Source organism: Clarias gariepinus, chromosome 21 (assembly GCF_024256425.1).
Source record: "Clarias gariepinus isolate MV-2021 ecotype Netherlands chromosome 21, CGAR_prim_01v2, whole genome shotgun sequence".
In the NCBI taxonomy this organism is placed as follows: Eukaryota; Metazoa; Chordata; class Actinopteri; order Siluriformes; family Clariidae; genus Clarias; species Clarias gariepinus.
In genome coordinates this window covers 2,874,486-2,900,176 of record NC_071120.1, presented here as the reverse complement: position 1 = coordinate 2,900,176, position 25,691 = coordinate 2,874,486, and the positions used below count along the sequence as shown (strand labels likewise).

Here is a 25,691-nt window from a genome sequence, read left to right as displayed (position 1 = left end):
AGGTCCATGGTGACTCTGAAAGAGCTGCAGAGATCTACAGCTCAGGTGGGGGAATCTGTCCATAGGACAACTATTAGTCGTGCACTGCACAAAGTTAGCCTTCATGAAAGAGTGGCAAGAAGAAAGCCATTGTTAACATAAAACCACAAGAAGTCCTGTTTGCAGTTTGCCACAAGCCATGTGAGGGACACAGCAAACATGTGGAAGAAGGTGCTCTGGTCAGATGAGACCAAAATAGAACTTTTTGGCCAAAATGCAAAACGCTATGTGTGGTGGAAAACTAACACTGCACATCACTCTGAACACACCATCCCCACTGTCAAACATGGTGGTGACAGCATCCTGCTCTGGGGTGCTTCTCTTCAGCAGGGACGGGGAAGCTGGTCCGAGTTGATGGGAAGATGGATGGAGCCAAATACAGGGCGATCTTGGAAGGAAACCTTTTGGAGTCTGCAAAAGACTTGAGTCTGGGGCGGAGGTTCACCTTCCAGCAGGACAACGACCCTAAACATAAAGCCAGGGCAACAATGGAACGGTTTAAAACAAAACATATCCATGTGTTAGAATGGCCCAGTCAAAGTCCAGATCTAAATCCAATCGAGAATCTGTGGCAAGATCTAAAAACTGCTGTTCACAAACTCTGTCCATCTAATCTGACTGAGCTGGAGCTGTTTTGCAAAGAAGAATGGGCAAGGATTTCAGTCTCTAGATGTGTAAAGCTGGTAGAGACATACCCTAAAAGACTGGCAGCTGTAATTGCAGCAAAAGGTGGTTCTACAAAGTATTGACTCAGGGGGCTGAATAATTATGCACACCCCACTTTTCAGTTATTTATTTGTAAAAAATGTTTGGAATCATGTATGATTTTCGTTCCACTTCTCACGTGTACACCACTTTGTATTGGTCTTTTACGTGGAATTCCAATAAAATTGATTCATGTTTGTGGCTGTAATGTGACAAAATGTGGAAAAGTTCAAGGGGGCCGAATACTTTTGCAAGCCACTGTATATGTTTTTTTTTTATCTAAGTTCTATTTGCTTAATATTAAAACCTGCTATAATAAGATGATTTTTTTTATGTTTTTCAGACAAACACATATAAAAAACTTTTTAAAGAAAGAAAAGTGAGCCACAAATGTGCTTGGATTTACATGAGCTAAACAAGGCCATAGTAATGAACAGGCATCCACTTCCACATATACAGTAGACAATTTGTTTTCTAAAATGCATGGAGGCACTGTTACTCCACCATTGATTTGGCAAACGCATACCATCAGGTTCTACTGGCAGAAGGAAGCAAAGACATGACTGCATTTATAACACACGCAGAACTTTAACACATTAATGCTGTAAATCTAAATGTAATCATCCCACCCAGAACATTACAGCAGTACCTTGGCATACAGTATGAATTTAATCTGTTCCGGAGATGAGCTCTTAAGAAAAATCGATTTTTTTTTAAACATATCTTTCTATAGAAAATAATGGAGGTAAACGTAGATAAAAATATTACCAAAATTACAAATTACATGTAACCAACTAGATGTTGTTTTAAGGCTGTAAGGTTTTATAATATTGTAAGACAATGTAATCTAATATGATCAGACCCCTCAGTGTGCTTCCTCAGGCCTTCTGTGGTAACACCTTCTATATCCCGTATCCAGACGAGGATACATCCAAATGGCTCCTGTCTGCTAGAACTCTTTAGTTTAATCAGGAGAATGTAAATGTATCTCCTCTCTCCTATCTGTCTCCGGGTCTCTCTATGACTGACATCTTAATGACGGGTTCTTTTGATGTTCGGGACGTAGCACCGTTTACATGTGCTCTCTTTGCTGAGAATAAACAGAGATCTTTAGACATCATACCTGCGTGTGTGTGTGTTTGTCTCTCCCGGTCGATCAGGCTCGGACCTGCTAGTGTATCAAGGTGCAGCGGACACAACAAGAAATAACTCTTATTCTCTTAGATTAAAACTTAACTCGGACACACACTTCTTCCTCTTTTAAACCTAACAGAGGCTCACCAGCTACTGGCTGCAGTCAGATAACTACATGGCTCACAAAGTCTAGGAGGGAGGTCTTTGGTGGTTCCTACACTCCTGGGAGATGGTGGATGCCCTGGACTGTGCCATGGCCACTCCAAACCTGAAAGATAATGCAATAATGATGCAGAAACTGTAAGGATTTTTTTTAAATATATATATAATTTAGACATCTCTCAGTCTAAACTCTGATACAACAATAATCAGTGCAACTCTAAAATAACAATAATAATGGTCACTAAATAATTCAATTTAGGCAAACAAAATATACTGGTCAAATGAATTACCAAACAGGAGTCACCACCCTGACCAATCAGAACCCAGCATTTAAACCAATCAGAAAAGAGAGTTCAGGCAGACCAATCAGTTTTTCACACGTCACCAGTTTCTGGGGAGAACTGAGGAGAGCCAGTTTATACCTACAATTAAAGTAAAATGACGCTACAGGAAGAAAAAAAGGGAAGAAACATTAATATTATTTATGTTCTGTCTATCTACTAATAATTAAACTAATAAAAGTTTAAAACCAGTTTATTCAGATCTAATACACTTTTAATATGTGGATTGCACAACCATGGACATAACTATTCTTTTATTACCATTTATTCCGCTCCTCTTATTGTTTTACATTTCTTCATATATTCTCCATATATTTTCTATATTGTGTATTTTTGTGTACAGTTATTTTATTTTTAACTTTTATTTGTATATTTTTATTTTATTCTTCCCTAGTTAAACTTACCCTTTATTTTAATTTTCATACTTATTTACTATTCCTATTCATATTCTTTTATTCTTTTATTAGCAATTGTCTAAGCATTTTACTGCATATCGTACTGTGTATGACTGTGTATGTGACAAATAAAATTTGAGTTGTTGTTATAGCACACGGATGAAGATTATTCTGTTGAGTAAAGACACTTAGGATTGACTCCTGTTTCTATTACAGTGAACACAAGACATATACACTCACCTAAAGGATTATCAGGAACACCATACTAATACGGTGTTTGACCCCCTTTCACCATCAGAACTGCCTTAATTCTACGAGGAATTGAGTCAACAAGGTGCTGAAAGCATTCTTTAGAAATGTTGGCCCATATTGATAGGATAGCATCTTGTAGTTGATGGAGATTTGTGGGATGCACATCCAGGGCATGAAGCTCCCGTTCCACCACATCCCAAAGATGCTCTATTGGGTTGAGATCTGGTGACTGTGGGGGCCATTTTAGTACAGTGAACTCATTGTCATGTTCAAGAAATCAATTTAAATGATTCGAGCTTTATGGTGGTCATAAAGGGATGGACATGGTCAGAAACAATGCTCAGGTAGCCCGTGGCATTTAAACCATGCCCAATTGGCACTAAGGGGCCTAAAGTGTGCCAAGAAAACATCCCCCACACCATTACACCACCACCACCAGCCTGCACAGTGGTAACAAGGCATGATGGATCCATGTTCTCATTCTGTTTACACCAAATTCTGACTCTACCATTTGAATGTCTCAACAGAAATCGAGACTCATCAGACCAGGCAACATTTTTCCAGTCTTCAACTGTCCAATTTTGGTGAGCTTGTGCAAATTGTAGCCTCTTTTTCCTATTTGTAGTGGAGATAAGTGGTACCCCGTGGGGTCTTTTGCTGTTGTAGCCCATCAACCTCAAGGTTGTGTGTGTTGTGGCTTCACAAATGCTTTGCTGCATACCTCGAGTGTAACGAGTGGTTATTTCAGTCAAAGTTGCTCTTCTATCAGCTTGAATCAGTCGGCCCATTCTCCTCTGACCTCTAGCATCAACAAGGCATTTTCGCCCACAGGACTGCCGCATACTGGAATTTTTTTTTCCTTTTCACACCATTCTTTGTAAACCATAGAAATGGTTGTGCGTGAAAATCCCAGTAACTGAGCAGATTGTGAAATACTCAGACCGGCCCGTCTGGCACCAACAACCACGCCACGCTCAAAATTGCGTAAATCACCTTTCTTTCCCATTCTGACATTCAGTTTGGAGTTCAGGATATTGTCTTGACCAGGACCACACCCCTAAATGCATTGAAGCAACTGCCATGTGATTGGTTGATTAGATAATTGCATTCATAAAAAATTGAACAGGTGTTCCTAATAATCCTTTAGGTGGGTGTATTTTATTGCATGAATTCATCATCTACCAAAAATCTATCCAGTTTAAGTTCAACACCAACATTATATAAAATTGCACAAATAAAAGTGTATAATAAATAGAAAATAACTTTCTGTTTCATAAGTTACATTTAATTAAATGTGGTTTCCTCTGTCAACACATGCTTTCTAAATAATGAACCCACATTCATTTATTTTTGTCAATCCAATATTCATCATAGCCTAGATTTAATAAGTATGATACTACTTATATTAACTTTCAGAGCACAATATTGTATGACAAACAATTTAATTATTTACTCATTTAATTAATTATTTACTACAATAAAATTAATTACTAATTATAACAAAGTTCAACACGTTTAGGAGGAAAACACAACAGCAGAAAGACAACACTGTACATCAGCACCATAATCTCGGTTTAAATGTTGGTGTTTGTGGAACGATCAGAGTTTTGAGTTGGTTTTGTGCCCTATCAGGATTAGTATCAGAAATTCACCAAGGGAGAATATTGGGTTAGTGGTCTGTCACATGAAGATAATATATGGTGAATGACACAAAGTACCTACAGTGTTTGTACTGTAAATCATCAACAGCTACAGGAAATTTCTGATTGAGGTTATACTCACTAGCTCTCCTCACTGGTCAGATACACAGCTATAAAGATCTAGAGGCTAAATTAATTTCCATTTTTTTATTCTGATGAATTATAATCAACGGATGAAGTCTAGTTAGCACCAACACTACCATTAACTGCCATTTAACACATAATTTAAATTCACAGCTCTACTAATTCAGATTAGTGTCTTCTGAAACTTTGGAAATCATGAACAGCATCAAGTCTAATAAACACCTGGTTTATAAAATTAGGGGTTGAGAAATGTCTTAAATGTAGGCAGTAGTTAAACCATGTGATTAAGATTACAATGTTCCTGCTGTCTGACTTAATCATGTGACTTCCTGTAAGTGAACAGCTCTGACAGTGAAATGAAAGTAAAACTCAGTAAATAAATGCAGTAAACAACTGAATGACATCATTGAGCATTACATTTTTTAACATAATTTTAAAAAAAGGAAAAAAAAACAATTATGGTTTATAGTGGTGGCCCAATGCCCAAAATTTATATTAATTTGTTCAGGAACATAATCAAGTTACACCGTAATTCATAAATGTGTTTTAATAATAATAAACGCATGTTAGTTTTTTAAATAACTAATATAACTACATATATAAAAACATATACTTTGCAATCGCATTTCTACAGAAAAGAAACAGAACTGATCCTGACGTCACGTCCGTTAAAATAACAGAGATATAAAATAAACCTCAGAGCACAAAGTTTTAAAAAATCCACTTTATTCTTTATTCAGATTGTTAGACTGACAGAACAGATGCATTGTTGGAGAGATTTGGGTGGTACAGATGTGAACAGGTGTTTAATGGATGGTTTTATCTTTAAACTGATTTAAATAATGAATAATGTGATCAGTGCTATAATTAGTTCACTTCTGTTCTTTTACACTTTAGTCACTTAATCTCTTCAACACCTCTCACATCTGAACAGAGGTGGAAAGTAATGAATTTAAGGACATTTACTCCCATTACTGTAATTGGGTAGTTTTTTTTGTGTAGTCCTACTTTTTAAAGTAGTTTTTAAAATCTGTAATTTTACTTTTACTTAACTATGTTTTGTTGGAAATTTTGTACTTCACTACATTTGAAATCATATTCGCTACTAAGTAAAAAATAAATAAATGAAAATGAAAAATAATAAAAAAATAATGCAACAGGGAAGGAAAAAAATTGCACCCGGAAACCACTGCACTGATTGATTGAGGGGCGTAGAGAAAAGAGGCCAATAAAGGTTTTGTGCTGAACGTTATTCTCGGCTATGAGTTCTTTTTTTTCCTCGGTTATCCATCATATTACATCATATTTAAGCGACCACTTTGATTTCAAACGCAAGAAAGGCAACAGCTTTATTAAGCAAAGGTGTTCCTTCAATGAAAAAAAAGGTTTCAGATTTATATCCGCTTGTCTTTTTTAAACTACACTATAATCCCACCCATCCCACCCCCGCGGTTAAAATAAGTAACTTGGTTACTTTTACTCTGAGTACATTTTTAATGAGCTACTTTTTACTTTCACTTGAGTAGATTTTTATAATGGTAACTTTCCTTCAGTAAAAAGTCACCAAAGTAACAGAACTTTTACTTGAATACAAAAATGTATTACTCTTTTCACCTCTGCATCTAAAGAACCCAGGTTCTGTTAGAGGCACACAGATCAGATCCAATTATGTGTGTGTGTGCGTGTGTGTGTGTGTGTGTGTGTGTGTGTGTGTGTAAATCACACCTGTCATGTACTGACCTTATCATCTCTATTAAACTCTAGGAAATCATAATAATAATAAAGATAATAATAATAAACAATAATAAAGTGTGTGTGTGTAAGATTGTACAGAGTGTAAAGTAAATTAAATGTAGAGTTGAATGTGTCATAAACAGAAGAGTTTAAATCTGATAATTGTGTTTTGTGTATATTGTAAGTGATGAAGATCCCAGAGGAAGAATGGAGAGTGACATCACTATGACATCATCATCATCAGTGATAATCTTTAGTCCTAAACCTGGTTTCCCCCTAAAGTAGATCCTACAGCACTGAGCTCAGAGAGAAGAGAACAGCAGAGTGTAAACACACACCAAAGTACAGACAGTAGAAACTCCAGAGAATTTACACACAGAACAAAAAATAAACCAACAATCACTAATAATCTCATTTTATAACAATAACAAAAGATAATCAGAATCGAATCATACACCAAGATTACACACTGGAATAATGTGTGTGTGTGTGTGTGTGTGTGTGTGTGTGTGTGTGTGTGTGTGTGTGTGTGTGTGTATGTGTGCATGTGTGTGTGTGTGTGTTAAGAGTCTTCCTCCTCCCTCGCTTTTCGTGTCTCCTAGAGAAACAGACAGACAGAAACAGGATGAGCTCTAAATTGAGACTGAATGTTAGATTTTCTCTCCACACACAGATGTTTATTCCATATTAGACTGTAAACTACATCATGTCTTACTCTCTCAGTTCAGCAGGAACACGTTCATGTTCTGTCTGTTGTTGAAATTAATTCTTCTTGAGAGGCTGTGAAATTTACAGTGTTAAAATTTGATATTAGATAACTATACAATTCATTTTATTTTAAATACTGCAGACGAAGCAAAGGCTCATTTACAGCATGTTGAGGAATCACCATGATAAGGAACACTTTTGATGTCTAAAAGACATAATTTACAGACAATTATTATAAAGTATGTTTACTGCATTTACAAGATTTGAACAGGATTTTGTGGGCTTTTCTCATAAAAACATCATTTTTATTATTGGTTTTAAACATCATTTATGGATCATAAAGGTTCACTTACAGGGTTTGGGTGGAACAGGTTTGAAGCCTGAAACACACATGATGGACAGACAGTTAGTATAAAACAATAAACTATATATATATAAACTTCCCATCTGCCTCCTTCCTCCTCTCACCAGAGTTCTTCTTCTTCCAGACCACAATTCCAGCAATAACCCCGATAACGGCAAGAGCGACGAGAGCCGCGACTACAGCGATGATGACACCAATCGATCCTCCACCTATTAAATCAGCACAGAGTCTTTATTATCTGCTGCAGCAAGAAATCAGCTTTTACTCTCTACAGCTCTAGTTTATTAGGACCTTTTGGGACGTCTTTTCGAATCTCCCCTGTGATGTGCTGAACCACGCAGGTGTATTTGTGTTTCTGCAGCGCCTCAGCTGGGACTCTCAGAATGCTTCTTATCTGGAAGCTTCCATCCTGGTTATGTAACGTCTCTCTGAGGTCCACGTCCTCACGCACGTCCTCTCCGTCTTTCTGCCAGTTGATCATCACTGTTTTGGGGAAGAAACCTGTAGCATGACACACCACCTCTGGGGAAGACGAGTGTTTCTGGAACACTGACACCTCAGGACGATCTGCAGAGACAAAGAGATATAGCAATATTAAGATTAAAATGTTTTCCTTATTTATGAATGCTTTATGGTAACCCTGATGAAGGACAATATTCCTGGTGAGAAGATTTTCAGTGTTGTCCTTTTTATGTAGACAGTGGACTAGATTCAGCAGGAATGAAGAAAAGTGAACACCAGAACTGTTGGCATTTTCTTCTTTCTAACCTAAATAAACCAATGTTATGGACAGACCTCAAACTGTGTGAAACTGAAACAAGCTTCCTGTTTTTGTATCGTTGCCGCGAAAGTTTTGCGTTTGTATTAGCGATTAAATTACATATCTTTTTCATTTATACAATAATAATATTAATAGCAACTAGTTTTTACATCTAATACTATTTGGCTTCGCCTTTTTCTGCGCTTTTTGGAGAACGCGCAAGTTTCTTCTTCTAAGAACAACAAACAGAATTCAGCTCCAAACAGCTAAACTCCGACTCAGGTACGATATCATGTCTAATATTCAGCTCGTTCAGTGTGCGGAGTGCAGGATGTTTAGACATTCTTCCTCTGTCGTTAGTGGTAATTTTATTTGTGATAGGTGTGTGTTAGTGAGCACTCTGACGGAGAAGATATCAGCGTTAGAGGAGCGCATCCAGACTTTAGAGAGGGTTAGAGAGCGCGAGAGCAGTGTTATTCCTGTAGCGGACAGTCTGGGTGCCGCAGGCGGAGATAACCAGCCCCCGACTCCGGCATTAGAGCCCTCACAGCGGGGCGAGTGGGTGATGACTCGGCGGCATACTCGTTCAGCCAAAGCTAACGCTAAGGCTAGCCCACCGGAGCACACCTCTTCTGCACTTCACGTGTCCAACAGGTTTGCTCTCCTCAGTGATGCACCCGCTGAGAAACCTGAAAGAGCTCTGGTTATAGGAGACTCTATACTGAGACACGTGAAATTAGCCAGGCCTTTAAGGGCGCCAGCGGCAGTGGTTTGGTGTATCCCGGGAGCCAGAGCACCGGACATAGCAGGTAATCTTAGGGCTCTAGGACAGCACAGGTTCTCCAAGATAGTAGTACATGCTGGAGCTAATGATATACGCCTTCGTCAGTCAGAGGTTAGTAAGAATAACTTTATAGAGGTGTTTAAATTAGCGAAGGCGGTGTCCGATGGAGTAGTATGCTCTGGTCCCATCCCAATGAGACGTGGTGACATAATTTACAGCAGGTTATGGTCGCTGAACCGCTGGATGTCCAGGTAGTGCTCCGAAAACATCGTGGGCTTCATAGATAATTGGAAGACCTTTGAGGGCAAAGCTGGCCTGTTAGGGCGGGACTCATTTTTTGCAGTATAGCTCATAGTCTCAGAAGAGGCCTAGTTAATCGGTGACAATCCAGAGCCCAGGCCAGGGAGCAGACAGACAGGCTAAACCAACCGTCTGCTAGCTGCATAGAGTCGTCACTCAGGGTTCATCATATTGAGACTGTGTTTGTTCCCCGAGCTAAAAACAAATTTAGAAAGACTCAGAAAGTCTGTTTTAGTAATTTAATTAACATAAAGACCACAAACTTGGATCAGACTGAATGCGCAGCCGGCACCTCTGATCTGAAGCTAGGACTGTTAAATATTAGATCTCTCGCATCTAAAGCAGTTATAGTTAATGAAATTATCACAGATCAGGAATTTGATATACTCTGTTTAACAGAAACCTGGATTAAACAGGACGAGTATGTAGCTCTAAATGAAGCTAGTCCTCCTGGATACAGCTACATACACCAGCCTCGGTTAACTGGTAGAGGAGGAGGTGTCGCAGTTATTTACAACAATAATCTGGCTATCGTACAAAAACACAGATTTAAATTTAATGCATTTGAAATTCTTTATAGTAACATAAGTGTATTTAACTATATTGAGTCAGCTCAGTCGATCCCGCTAATTGTCATTTACAGACCTCCAGGGCCGTACTCTGAATTTCTTAGTGAATTTGCAGATTTCCTCTCAAACCTAGTCGTTTCTGTAGACAAAGTGGTAATTGCTGGAGATTTTAATATTCATTTTAAAAACCCAGAAGACCCTCTGAGAACAGCATTTATGTCCATACTGGACTCAGTAGGAGTAAATCAGTGTGTAGTAGGACCCACTCATAAAGCAGGGCACACTCTAGATTTAATAATATCTTTCGGATTAAGTATAAGAAATTTATTCACAATTCTACTATCTGAAGTTATCTCAGATCACTATCTTGTCTCAATTCAAGTGTGTCACAGTAATAATGTACGCACAGCGCCGCGCTACCGTATGAAACGTACATTCACATCAACTACCAAACAGAGTTTTATCAGTAATCTCCCAGAGTTCCCAACTTCGATTAGATCACCGTCTGACCCCACAAAACTCGATCAGGCGACTGAATATTTAGAGTCGACATTTCGCTATACCTTAGATAATGTAGCTCCAGTTAAAAGAAAAATTATTAGAGATAAGAAACTTGCTCCCTGGTATAACGATCACACGCGCACTTTAAAACAGACCGCTCGGAAATTAGAACCTAAATGGCGTCAAACTAAATTGCTAGTATTTCAAATAGCATGGAAGGAGAGCATCCTGAACTATAGAAAAGCTCTTAGTGTAGCTAGATCAACATATCTCTCCACTCTTATAGAAAATAACAAAAATAATCCTAGATTCTTATTTAATGCTGTAGCCAAATTAACCAGAAATAAGACCACTGCAGAAATCTCCACACCAACATCATGCAATAGTGAGGACTTCATGAACTTTTTTAATAATAAAATTGTAAATATTAGGCATAAAATTGAGGTTTTGAAACCGAACAATGTAATTGATGCAGATGTTAATCTAGCCATGTCAGATCGGAACCTAGAATACTTTACTCCCCTTGAAGAGAATGAACTAATTTCACAAATTCATCAACCTGTATATTAGATCCTGTACCGACACATTTCCTTTAACAGATAGTACCAGCAATAACAGAACCCCTGTTGAGAATAATTAATTCTTCACTCAGCATTGGGTATGTTCCAAAATCTTTTAAATTAGCAGTTATCAAACCAATAATTAAGAAACCTGACCTCGACCCCTGTCAGCTGTCCAGTTACAGGCCAATATCAAACCTCCCCTTTATCTCTAAGATTCTGGAAAAGATAGTAGCGGAGCAGCTATGCTCATATCTACATAGAAATAACATACATGAACTGTATCAGTCAGGATTTAGGCCTCATCACAGCACAGAGACAGCACTCGTTAAAGTAGTAAATGACCTCCTATTGGCCTCTGATCAGGGTTGTGTAACTATGCTTGTATTACTCGACCTCAGTGCAGCTTTTGACACCATTGATCACGCTATTCTTCTTCACAGATTAGAAAATGTAGTAGGAATTAAGGGTACAGCCCTCTCCTGGCTCAGATCCTATCTGACCCATCGTTATCAGTATGTAGACTTAAATGGTGATTATTCTGCATGTTCTCTAGTGGAGTTTGGCATTCCGCAGGGTTCAGTTTTAGGTCCACTGCTTTTTTCCCTTTACATGCTTCCTCTGGGCAACATAATCCGTAAACATGGTATTGGTTTTCATTGTTATGCTGACGATACACAGTTATATGTCTCAGCAAAACCTGATGAGAAAAAACAGCTTACTAAAATTGAGCAATGTGTGCAGGACATAAGAAATTGGATGCTAATTAACTTCCTTCTGCTAAATCCAGATAAGACAGAAGTTCTAGTCATAGGACCGCATACAGCTAGGAGTAAAATTTTAGATCACACCGTAACTTTAGATGGACTTTTTGTTCCATCAAATGCAACAGTGAAAGACCTTGGTGTGATTATTGATTCCAGCCTTTCATTTGAAGCTCATGTAGATAATATAACCAGGATAGCATTCTTTCACCTCAGAAATATTGCCAAGATAAGATATATATTGTTGCTAAACGATGCAGAAAAACTAGTTCATGCTTTTATCACCTCCAGGTTGGACTATTGTAATGTCCTACTGTCTGGTTGTTCAGCTAGATGCATAAATAAGCTTCAGCTAGTCCAGAATGCAGCAGCGAGAGTCCTCACTAGAACCAGAAGATATGAGCACATCACCCCTATCTTATCTTCACTGCATTGGCTCCCTGTGAAATTTCGCATTGATTTTAAAATACTACTCTTGACATATAAAGCATTAAATGGTCTCGCGCCGCAGTACCTGAGCGAACTGTTAGTGTCTTACGATCCGCCACGCCTACTTCGATCAAAGGATGCAGGCTGCTTGTCAGTACCGCGTATTATGAAAAATACAGCTGGGGGCAGAGCTTTTTCTTACAAAGCCCCAAAATTATGGAATAGTTTTCCAAATAGTGTTCGGGACTCAGACACAGTCTCAGTGTTTAAGTCCAGGCTAAAAACCTATTTATTTAGCCAAGCATTTTTATAAATAGATTTGCCATACAGTGGGAGCCACGTCAAACAGCCGCTTGGAGCATGATAGGTCCATGACAGGACCGTGACAGGACCATGATCGATCCGTGCACGGAATGTGATCCCCCGCGATGACGTAGTTAACGATGCCCCACCCCATAAACGCCCCCATGCGCTTTCTAAAAAGATGGTTGCAATGCTGTATAATTCCGCCAGATGGAGCATTGACTGCTTCAGTTAACTGCAGTGTCCAAGCAGCCGGTTACTATATTTTATATATATATAACATACCTTACGTCAACATAGTTTCATAAAAAGATGATGTGGTAAAAAAGAGGGATAAAAAACGATTCATAAAACAGATTTAAATCACTCAATACACAACCCATGATGCTATTTTAATTAATGATTAAATTAATTAATAAAACTACTTATTGCAATATTTTTCACGACATCCTTAATAATACTTAAAGACGGTAACATCTGTAATTTATCTATACCAGTCGTTATAGGTACGGAATACGAATGCGGGCTATGTACAGTATTTTACATTAAGGTGTTTTTATCTATTTCCGTTTAATACACTGGTAGATAATATTTTACTGCAAAGTAAAGCTTGAAATTTAACTTCTGCTTGAGTTTGTTTTCGTTATATTTTTGATGTTTTCGCTGATGTTTTTTTCGCTGATAGTCAAAAATTGGCAAAACAAATCGATTAATAACGCATAATATCTGGAACAAATATCTGTTCATACGGATCAGTATGTCTTCAGTCATTTAACCAGTATAACGTCCCCCATTAAAGATCTGATGGTACATTAATCACTTATTACTACGGTGAATAGATGCGGCAGCAGTGACAGACTAAATCCCCATAAACATTCACACTTGAACACAATACTAACAGAACTAAACAGTTCCAGAGGGTCAGCGCCTGTTATCAGGACAGGAATCACCTACAGGATAGTACTGTAATTTTTACTGCTTATATATTTTTGCCATAGTTTCATTTGGTTTTACGCGATTTCATGTTTTACTTGTTCGTGTGTGTACGTGTGTCTGTGTGTGTGAGAGAGAGAGCGCGTGCGCGAGAGAGGGCTTATATTGTGATTTATTCAAGGTTACTAAAGCCTGGCTTACTACTACTAATATAAATATTTCAATGTAACCCATGGGTCTCAATCACAAAATTAGCCAACGCTGTAAACAGATGACAAGACAAATTATATAGGCTACCCTGAAACGTTAATTCGAACATAAAAAAAATATATATATATATATATATATAAACATAAATATAAGATCGACTATTATTGTCAGGGTCAAGTTTACGGGGCTTCTCAGTCTTTCGTTAATTTTACTACTGACTCGAAACCAATGTGGCTTATTAAAGATGCACTGTTTTATTGGACATGGCTGTTTTGTAATGTTCTGCAAAATAAACACTGTCTACGGTTCGAATATACTGTGAACGTCTCAAAGTCACGTCTCTAGATCCTTCTGCAGTAATGTTATCGTGGTGTAAATTATAAACGTATCGATGTATTTCACTTGCAGACAAAATAGACCATGTCTAGTAACGAAAGTAATGAATTTGTCACTACTCTTCTCTTACGCAGCACGGCTAAAAAGATAAGAAAAGTTACACCAATCCTGCCACGATGCTACCCTGTCCCAACACTGGCTGGGGAGATGAACTCATACCAAAACTCCAAAACTTAATATTATTTCATGAGATGAAATTAAGCTAGGATGAAGAGAACAGAAGTGAACTCCCCTCTGTGTAATATCTAAGTACAGTGTAACTGGAGCAGCCACAAAATGCCCCCCGTCTAACTCTGATTAGGAAAAGCACACAGACACCAAACCTGCAGCACTTTGGTGTAATTTTTATTATCTTTTTAGCCGTGCTGCATAAGAGAAGAGTAGTGACAAATTCGTTACTTTTTATAACGTGATGTTTGATTTGATATTATATCATTTCCAAGTTTGATAGTGTCGATTTTAGAGTGCATTATACGTGCGATGCGAAAAGGAAGTAAATAAACACGTAGCAATGCAAAGAGGACGGAGCTGCGAAATATTTAATATAAATTCAACAGTGTGATCATAATGGTTGTTGTTGCTGCTGTTTAGGTAATTGGTTCCATCGTGTTACTGAACGCAACTGTGTTCACAAAACCGAAAACCGAGGGAAAGAAAAACACTCGCTAACGCGTTTGAATGAAAAGGGGCGGCGGCTTTTCTTTGAAGATAGCGATTGCGTAATGGGGGGCAATCCGTGCCGGGGGGGGGGGGCGTTTTAGGGCATAACACACCTCTGAACGTCTTTTGTCTTGTAAATGATTATCTTCGTTCACCTTCCAATCCCCCACAGCGCACACACTCTCTACACTGTTGCTATGTCTGTTGGGGCACTTGGTTATACACAGCACTTTAATGTATGAAACACTTACTTCCTGGTTTGTTTTATGTTAAATATTGCTTATTACCTTTTCCCGCAAAATAAACATAAACAACATGTTATCATTGTGTAAATTATTAACATATTGGTGTCTTTTAATTAAGGACAAAAACATACCCTGCGCTTGTGTTTAGGACTGATGCTGAACAGCTGTGTTCATAGGTTTAATCAACGATTTACAAGTCAACAGTTAAAGCGTTTGTGGATGAGAGGTGTGTGTGTGTGTGTGTGTGCTGCATTTCTCCGTTGCTTTAACACAAACATTTGGGCAGAGACAAGTAAGTCTGAAGTACCCCTCCCCCCGCCAAACACACACACACACACAGAGAGCAATTAGCACCATGTCACAGTCAGTATTCTCCACTGAGGTTTCTTACCTTCCACTCCTTCTAAGTTTGTCTTTGCTCTTTTAATGGAGTTCTTAAAAAAACCCAAAACTTTTATACTGAGAAAAAATTATTATGGGTCACATAGTCACAAACTAGCATAGATACATATGATCAAGTGTTTAACTGTTGTTTTAATTTGTTTCTATAACCAGTAATAATAATAATAATAATAATAATAATTATTATTATTATTATCATTATTATTAGCCTAACTCTTTGACTATTTAAAACAACGTCGGGTCCCATTTTTGCACATTGAAGTTGTTGGTTTAAGTAAATGTATTTTTAAATACACAAACAATCCCCCAACAATTAAAACACGCACACATGACTTTAAAAATAAAATTTATTCTTCCAAAACTAGTCAAAGGTAAAACAATAATTTGTATAAAACAGGTAAAAACATGTTAAATTTTTGCTTAAAGGTCATTAAAATACCCAGATAACACCAGCTGCTTATCAGTCTCTATCTGGTTCTTTTATATTAAAATATCTTTTTTTTTAAATATTAAAGAAGGAACTGTTTAATTTTTTGTTTCCTCCCTAAAGTATCAGACGTTTTGCAATTCTATGTTCAGAATATACAGTAGACCTGACCAAACATCATTCTAAAGCTGTTGCACTGTGACGTCATCCCTCCTACAGCTCCCTCAACAGCTTGTTCAGGCTCCTCCAGTAGCTCCAAAAGGCCAACCGTCATCCGTCTGACCCCCCAATCCTCCAGGGCGGAGCTCTGCTTAAAGACAACAGGAGAATTTAGTGAAGACAGAGATAAATAAACTTTACAGAATATCTAGTTGTAATAAATATAAAAGATATTAGTAAACCTACACCACAGAGTGTGTAAAATACTGTTTTGGGGAATTCTGGAATGTAAATAAACTGGGATAACTTTAACCATTGAACTTTGTTAGTGTTAACCCCGGTCTGTCTGTATTATCGTCTGCATTAAATTAAAATGCGCTTTTCATACAAATAAGTTAGCGATATAACACTCGTATATATTAGTTCATCTCTGAAGCCAAACTATAACTTCCCGAGTACTGAAGCCCCCCACACCTCCTCACACACCTCCTCACACACCTCCTCCCCACCACCTCCTCACACACCTCCTCCCCACCACCTCCCCCTCCTAACACTCCTTAACTGATAAACACTTCAGAGTTTTTATCCATCTCGGTAACTAAGCGCTCGCGCTACCGCGCAAAGTCACGGCCAAACTGAGAAAAATATAAACCGGGTTATGAGCGTTTAGCTCGCGAGCTCCTGTACATCTATCCTCAGCTTGTGTCCTTCATGAACTGAATCACATTATATTCACAGATATAACCTGCAGATTAACTCTTACCCAAAGAATAAATAAATGCTGAATTTATCCAGACAACACGCGGTCAGACTCTAAAGGCATTTTTATAAAGCACAAACACTCTTCATCCGGTAGTGCAGCTTTTGTAATAGGGACATTAAGAGTATTTTCGAAGCTTTAGTGTCTTTTTAGTTGAAGAGGAGTGACATTGTGAGTTTGTGACACTGACAGTAAGCTGTAATGTTAACTCCAGACTTGGTAAACAGATCATTAAGTTATCTAAAGTTACATCTGACCGCTGCTGGTGCTGCCAGTGATTTTCAAAATGGCCGATAAAAAAACTAAACTGGAAAATAAACTTTAAACTAATCCCAAACAAATTTTATAAATTAAAACACCACTTACCGCGAATAGTCCATTAAGCCGCCATCTTCATCTCTAGTGCAGTTTGGCAGTGTCAGTTCGGCGGGGGTGGGAGCGGGTTGTTAAAATCACGTGATTGCAACTCAGCGCAGCTAAATTGCTGGCTTGTGTTAACGTGTCCTTGAGAACAAAGCGCCATCTAGTGGTGGAACCAGGTAAATGCATAAATAGGGCTTGAATGGGCGTGTTTACTGTGAAATCTTGACACGCCTTTCTCGAAGAAAAAGGAGGGGGGATTACGGCGTGCATAGGGCAGCCGTACGCCATTCGTACGCAATTCACACTTCCGCGGCTATTTGGCGTGGCTCCATCTGTAGGTAAAGGAGCAGATCTGGGGGACTCATGGACGTAGAGTATTATGGTGAACTGGTATGTTTGGATGCTGTCTTCCTCACTCTCATTGATCACTCAGGTTTGCTGACGGTGAGGTGATTGTTTGCTTTACATCTCAGAAAGCCCTCATGTTTGTGTTTCCTTCTGGCTCTCCCTTTTAGTTATGCTGTCATAGTTAGTCCTGCCGGAGTCTCTGCTTGCACTTTACAGTTAATAAACATTCACATTATACATTGTGTGACTGTGACCATACCTAACTGCCATCTCTCCTCTTCTTCTCTTTCCCCCCCTCTTTCTCTTTCCTCTCTCCTACTGTCTCCCCCTTTCACTCTTTCTCTCTCTCTGTCGAGCTACACATGTCGTTCCTGAGCTGCAAGTGATCCAGACTCCCTCTGCCCTCCGGACCTGTCTGACCCATCCTGGTGCCTGCTTCTGGCTGAAGATCTCGTCACATGGATGCCCGGTGTGTCTCTCTGGGATGCGTGTGGTGGCAGGGGACGATTCTCTCTACCTAGAAAATGGTTCTGGCCTTGACTGGTGTTGGCAACTGTTTCTCTGGGGACTTGACAGTTCGATAGTTCAGGACTGGAACTTCTTACAAGTCTACCTGGGTCTTCAACAACTACCTGGACTTCATATTAACATCAATTAACATCAGCTATTATAGCTGAACTGCCTCCCACCCTACACACTGTATAAATGCAGATCATTTACTGCTTTCTGTTTCACCCAAATGAGGATGGGTTCCCTGTTGAGTCTGGTTCCTCTCAAGGTTTCTTTCTATTAACATCTCAGCGAGTTTTTCCTTGCCACTGTCGCCCTCGGCTTGCTCACTAGGGACAAACTGACCATTTTGATTCATACAAATTCACATTTCATACAAACTTAAATAATTCTTTTGATTGTGTAAAGCTGCTTTGCGGGAATGAAAATTGCTAAAAGCGCTATACAAATAAAATTGAATTGAATTGTGTGTGTGTGTGTGTGTGTGTGTGTGTGTGTAAACTGTTCCACTATCTACAGTATATATTTATCTAAACAGAGGAGCAGTGTCTTAGTCACCTTGTCACAGTGACAGTAAAACCAGTATACGCACACACACACACACACACACACCACATTCTACTGGGATGAGTTTAAATACACTGTTAAAAATCATCTGCTCTGACCAGCACAAAAGAGAAAACTGTGATTTAACAATAATTTATTTAATCATTAGTGTAATTAGTGTAGTTCTATTTTTTTATTTATTCTCTATTCTATTGGTGTTAAGTCTTCAAATAATGGAAGGATTGCTTAAAGTGTCCACTCCCTCAGATATACATGCACTCCTCATCAAGGAGAGAGACACAGATACACACAGCATGCATGATCTTGTCAGATAATCTCTCCCTGTTTATTCTCAGCAAATGACAGTGTTTTTACATTAAATTACCGCAACTCCAATGAACCTACATCTGAATCATTGTGGCTTTCCCTGTGATGGTTTATTTTGAAGTTATTTTTAATTATCTCTATTATTTTTTTCACTTAATTCTTTCATTTTGTTCAATGTTTTTTAATAGAATTTTGATTTCGTCAGAATCCTCAGTGGGCTAATAAGGAGTAGGTTCCATCTCCCTTAAGGTATAAACTGTGGACAGGGCTAACCAAGATATTAAAGTATATCCATCACAGCAGTTAGAAGCCTATTCTGCAATAAGCAGACACAGAAATGTATACAGACATTGCTAAGTTTTGTCACAAAACTTACCCCTTGCTTACTCCAGACTCAATAGTACTCCTAAAAGAAACCTCCACTCTATCTCACCTTTTCTATCTTCTTGCACTGTATCATCCCTTCCAGACTCTGACTCAGTTTTCTCCTTACAGACACATTGCTTTTCTCACTTTTCTCATTTATTAACCTCATATGCCCTTTATCTTCTAACCTGAAAGATTTTTTTCCCTGCTACCTGGTTTATAGATTTGTAGTGCAGCAAGCCATAATGCAGGTCAGTAAAGTACAATAATTTTTAGTGTTTTAGCAGCCAGTTCAAGAGTGAGTATACAATGTAAACAGCTGCTATGAGAATAGTGGTAAATTCCTGCAGCAAAAATGGTCTGGATGCATCAGTCAACTCCACTGGCAGTCATCAGTAACTAAAAAGTAAGCAATAAGTTCCTGCACTATTGCTTGGTAATATACACAAATAAGTCACCATGGCACGCGGGTCTACATGAATGGCATCATATGAAACTCTGTCACTGAGCGCATCAATGTGAAAACAATGGCTTACAGCCACAAATCACAACCGAACACAGATATTGTGTTGCATTACAAATTCTCATTTGAATCAACTTCTGCTAAGACTTCCTTTTACAAGGAAAAGCAGGAAGCTTCTGCACAAGATTCTTGCAAGCTTTTCTTTTTTTTTTTTTTTACAACTTAACCCCCTTGTCTCCTTCAGCATTTTCTTCTCTGACTGCAGTCTCAGAATTCCATATCATCATATCAATCAGTTGATATAATTTAATATTAATTATTAATTAATATTCTTACATCTATAGAGAGAGAGAGAGAGAGCTTTCTCTTTCTCTCTCTCTCTCTCTCTATAGATGTAAGAATATTATTAATATTAGAGAGATTCACAATCATACATGCAGCACAATCACACTTTAATCCAGGATCTTTATTTTTAGTTTTCTTTTCTTCTCATCTTCTTTTGTATCTATAATGATTCTTCTTTGACTCTACATTCTTTTTCCTTAAAATATTACTTTGTTAATTTTGTCTCTACTTCCATCTATGTTTAATCGGCTGCCGAATGCTGCAGAATAGGTAAGGAGGTGATAAAAACTGATAACAACAACATAAATATCAATAAAATCAATAATGACTCAATATCGGCGCTAATGAATTGATACCAAAGCATTAACAGCCTTGGTAATTGACAGGAGGGAGCAAATTGCTCCAATTTTTTTCCCAACAATAACGACACTGAGGACCCCGTCAGAATTCATAAAGTCCAAAAAAGGCTGTAAGCAGCCGTTACCGTCCTCTACAGAGCTCTAGAGTGGTCATAACGGATTTTGCATCGGTCTAGATTTGAAAGCACACTTTTCACTACAACACACGCCTACACACACACACACACACACTTTGTTGTAGGGAAAAGGTATGTACAGTGTTTGTGTTGTAGTAAAGGAGTGTATTAATGTTTTCACCATTAGAGCTTTTAATGTAATGAAAGCGTGTTCTGTGTATGTTTGTTTGTTTTATAAAAAATGTTATTAGTGTGTGTGTGTGTGTGTGTGTGTGTGTCCGTTGTTAAGAAGGAGAAGGAGTGTGTTATTAATGTGTTCACTAAAAGTGTGTGTGTGTGTGTGTGTGTGTGTGTGTGTGTGTTACAGTAACAGATCATACACTATACCTTTTCTCCTCTGAGTCTCTCTGCCGTAAGTCAGGTACTTCATTAACCACTCAATACACTCGTTCTTCAGGTAGTCCTCTGTGCCCTTATTATATCCAGTATCAGGATCCCACTTGTTCTTGGTGATCAGTGCCTGAGGTGTCGGAGCGGTCCAGGTCAGAGTCTTCAGATCAAAGGTCATAAAATCTTCTCCATCATAACCGAACTGGCTGTATCCTCTAGTGGTGCCGTCATCATCCAGCTCACAGCCATACATCCTCTGAAATGTGTGAACTCCTGCACACACACACACACACACACACACACACACACATCACACATACATACAGATGAGCTTGATGAGGTCCAGCTGAGCTCTTCTTTTACAGCAGCCATTCAAGTATTACACCACACATCACATATTCTCATAATATTCATATTCTCCTCATGTATATATTTATGTATATATGTACTTGTATATATTTATAGCCATTGTAATTTAATTTTTACTGGATCTCCAAGCCAGTGTAAACTATACTTTATGTTTATTCTTATCCTTTTGTCCCTCCATGCTCCCCTTTTCTGTTCTATCTCTCTTAGCCAGTCCTTTGTAAGCTTTCTGTGGTTCATGTCGAGAGACAAAGTCAGCTGACTTTGTCTGTTTTTGTTACTGTCCTTTTTTCTTTTTTTGTCAACACTTAATATCACAGCATTCACAGCAATACTTTTCTATTATACTTGTTGCAAAAAAATATTTTAGCAATAACTGTTAATAGCTGTAGCTGCACTCTACTGCAATCTTTTTATGAATTTTAACTTGAAACTTAAAAAATGAAAAACAATTACAAATTAGTTTTATCAATGGTAACAAGCTATGATTACAATTATTAGTAACACATAAGTTAACATTTACTTTTTTATTCTCATATGATACATTCCCATGACATATTTCTCTGTCAAAATTGTGATGCTGCTGGTCCTGGTAAGAAAAAACTAAGTGATGAAGTGATTAATTCCTCTGATTCATAAGAATCTGGTCATCAGAGCAGTGATGGTGACAGGGCTACAACTGCCCTGTTACATTTACTTCAGACATAGTTTTGTTTGAGGCTGAAGAAGAAAGTTAAGACTGACAGCCAGTGGACAATGTGAAATACTATGGTAAAATAGATTGATGAACGTGGGTTCCATAGATAATTGGATTATTTTTTGAGGCTGGCAAAAGTGGGGATAGAAAAGTGGCGTTCTCGTTTCTTGATGCATGAAGTTCACAGGTTCAGGACTTATTTCAAGTCTGGATGAAACTACCAGGTGTGGATGCCTGATGCTAGAGAAGTAGGTGCATCTGATTGCCCCAGCACCAGTTCACCAGGGCAGATGGGAAGGTATGTCTAATGAAGTGGTATAACAACAAATTAATTTTTCATGCTTTACATGCTGAAGAGCCAGAGGACACTTGACAGCAACAGTTCAAGACAGAGAAACTAAATGTAACACACATAACAAAGTATTCTGTGTGGAAAAGTCTAAAATTGTTGGGGTTGCCTTGCTAGAAAATATAGTGAGTTACAACTGAATGAGCGTCTGAACCAAAAAGTGGACAATTAAAATACAGACGCACTTCACTGATCAGGCTTTAACCAACAATAAATGTGGTCCTCAAAGAAAAAAAGTATAACGCATTCCTTGAGTTTCTAATACCATTGGCTCAGGAATACAGTATTTGAAAAATTGTTAAAAGCGCTATATAAATAAAATTGAAAAAAAAAAGAGCAATATTAAGTCACACCAGTGCCCCATGTCTCTGTCCACACAACTTCTGCCAGAGATGCAAACTTTTTCCAGAGATGATCTAGCTAAATGGGCTACACAGAAAAAGTCTGCTCTTGGAAATATCACGTGTGGTGTTTGACATGCAATGTGTTCCTATGCTTGCAAACTGAACATTTTGCACCGTTTCACACAGGTCAAGAGGTGTGACAAACTCACAACTCCTTCTCTTTCTCACACAAAACACAGATGGTGAACCCTTTACACTCAGGCGTTTCGCCTATGACACAAGCTTGGCTTGAGATATGACAGGATAAGACTTTCTTAATACCACCATGGAGAACACTGCAGCACTATAGTAACAAAGGGGATATCAGAATAAGAGGACAAATCTAATAAATAAGCACACAAACCTATACAGTCCTTTTTTCCTATAGAAAAAATTACATTCCTAAGTTGGTGAAAAATGTTTGAAAAGGTTAAACAGTTAAAAAACATTCAATGTGTGTGCATGATTGCGTGTGTGTGTGTGTGTGTGTGTACTTACCTTTTGTCTGATTAAAGCGCTGCATTGCTATAGCCATATCAACTTTGAAGATCTCCTGCAAACTCTGTAAAATTTGTGTGTTTCTGTTCCAATATTGTGGATCATCATCGGTGACCTTCTGTATCCACTCTGTCCTTGCGATCACCTTACTGATCTTACTGTCATAGTACACAAACTCCTGTCCATCCACCTGACCCACAGAGGTGAATTCTGGGAAATTTATTCCTGGTGTCACTGCAGTGTTGACGTACTGCAGAGTGTGTGTGACTGTAACAGTGTAAAATCACACATTAATATATACTGTTCGCACATTCAAACATACACACACACACACAATTGTTATTATTGTATTTAAAAGTTATTTTATAAAAGAGAACAATACTACAGTGGATGTAAAAGTGTCTTCTATGGAAGACCAGCACCATAAGAGCAATTAAAAATATTAATCTCTCTTCATTCTGTAATGTTTATGTTCTCTACACTTTACCCTGCGTCAAGCTACTCACTCACCATCTACAGTATACAGCTTTATCCTGTACTCAGGGTTGCAGGGGCCCTAGAGCGGTACACCCTGGACAGGGTGCCAATTCATCACAGGGCACACACACACACTACAAGCCTAATCTGCATGTCTTTGGACTGTGTGAGGAATCTGGAGTACCCGGAGGAAACCCACCAAGCACGGGGAGAACATGCAAACTCCATGCACACAGAGACGGGAATCGATCCGGGACCCTGAAGGACTAAAATCTAACATCGGCTCTCACCCCTAGTGTTTAACATTACACATTACAGCAGGACTGAGGGGGAAGTTTATAAACAACAGCTGCAGTAAATAATAAACGAAACTTTACCAAACAGTTACAGCGTAAAACGACTAAAAAAAAAAAAAAAAAAAAAATACAAAAATGACATATTAATGTCATTAATATGATAAGATTTGTATTTAAAATGCGCAGATGGTTGTTAGAATTGCGACGAGGAATATTTAAATAAGGAGTGACATTACTTGGTAGAGATTACTCTTACAGTTGTAAAAAGAGAAATAATACTACTATTACTACCACTACTACTAATAATTATTATTATTATTATATATATATTTTTAGATGCAGCTATTAAATTTATTTATTTATTTATTTATACCTATAAGATATTCACTATATCACAGCCTAAGTGTTATTATTTACCTAATTATACCATTATTATTGCATAGTAAATAAATATAATAAAGAGAGTAAACATTACAGAACTCACCAGCTGATGAAAGATGAAGAGAAAATGTGAGGAAAACCAGAGTTTTTATAACTGCACTGCCGCGCCCCATCTCTCAGTCTAAAGTCTAACACAGTAAGAGAGAAAACTAATAATAATCTCTTATTTGGTGATTTAAATCTGTCTTACACTTAACTCTTTATAACTATAAAGTATATTAATTACCTCTCTTACGTATGCGTAACGTTTTTAAAACTCCTAAACTCAGTTTAACGCGGGTTAGCTACACTATACCAATCCTCTTCGTATCTATTTTGCTGCTGAATTTCCTGTAAAACAGGGGGAGGAGTCGGTGCTCTGACCAATCAGATTTCAGGATTCAGTTGCGTCACTTATTTCTAAGAGAAACTGAGCGGTGCAGGTTTATACCGAAAGTAAATGTGGAATGTGATAGTGGTTGATGATCATAAAGCTCAATCCATTTGAAAACATTTCAAATACAATGACGTTAAACATACCTATTCTTATTCTGACCTTATGATAATTGTTATATAATAATAATAATAATAATAATAATAAAGAAGAAAATGTGAGTGGTGCTCACCATGGCATCATAGCTCTGATGCCATAACTATGATGTCACAGCTGATGTTGGTCTCAATGTCGAGTCTATGGGACTTTTTGGAGCGGTTAATTGCCTCATTGAGGATGCAAAATTGTGGAGGGATTTTAGATATATCAAACGGGTCAGCCATGATAATACCTTAAACTTATGCTGAAAAGTGGTTAATAACTTTCTACGCGGCATTACATTGAGTGACATAATGTTGAGTGACACGTTCAGTGACATCATAGTGTGATGTTTTTTTTTTCTGCAACTGCGGCCTGTTCTACACACGTATTGTGGAAAAATTTTATTGGCCTACAATTGTATTCAAGTGTGAAGTACTAAATACCCAGAAGGCCTCTGTTCAAAAGGCCTTGATACAATAAATGAAAAGGCGCCAACAAATTGAGGAAGTGAGAAATTCACAAGTAGAAGGAAGGGATAAGAAAACAAAGCAATAAGTATAATAAAAATTTAAAGTATTTACTCCTAATACTTTTTATCTTGTCTTATAGCTGTTTACTTATAACTAACGATAATCAAGAAGTATGTGAGGTATGAATGACCCGTAGACACAGAGTGCAAGAAATAGATGATTGACGAGTGCAAGAAATAGGGGAACTTTATTAAGAAAAATTAGACAAGGCAGGCAGTGATCCAGAA

General features: G+C 38.0%; 1 protein-coding gene across 1 annotated transcript in view; it reads right to left on the bottom strand.

The window, feature by feature from the left end:
- Nucleotides 1-24,745, bottom strand: part of LOC128509190 (H-2 class I histocompatibility antigen, Q9 alpha chain-like) — a 45,679-nt gene extending 20,934 nt beyond the window's left edge. Inside the window, exons 1-6 of the mRNA XM_053480814.1 lie at nt 24,464-24,745; nt 23,207-23,473; nt 20,911-21,186; nt 7,910-8,185; nt 7,723-7,827; nt 7,608-7,634 (exon numbers count right to left, since the gene is read on the bottom strand). Coding sequence (XP_053336789.1) covers nt 7,608-7,634; nt 7,723-7,827; nt 7,910-8,185; nt 20,911-21,186; nt 23,207-23,473; nt 24,464-24,533 — 1,021 coding nt within the window. The 5' untranslated portion in view covers nt 24,534-24,745. The remainder of the gene's footprint in view (nt 1-7,607; nt 7,635-7,722; nt 7,828-7,909; nt 8,186-20,910; nt 21,187-23,206; nt 23,474-24,463) is intronic.
- Between the last annotated feature and the right edge of the window lie 946 nt (nt 24,746-25,691).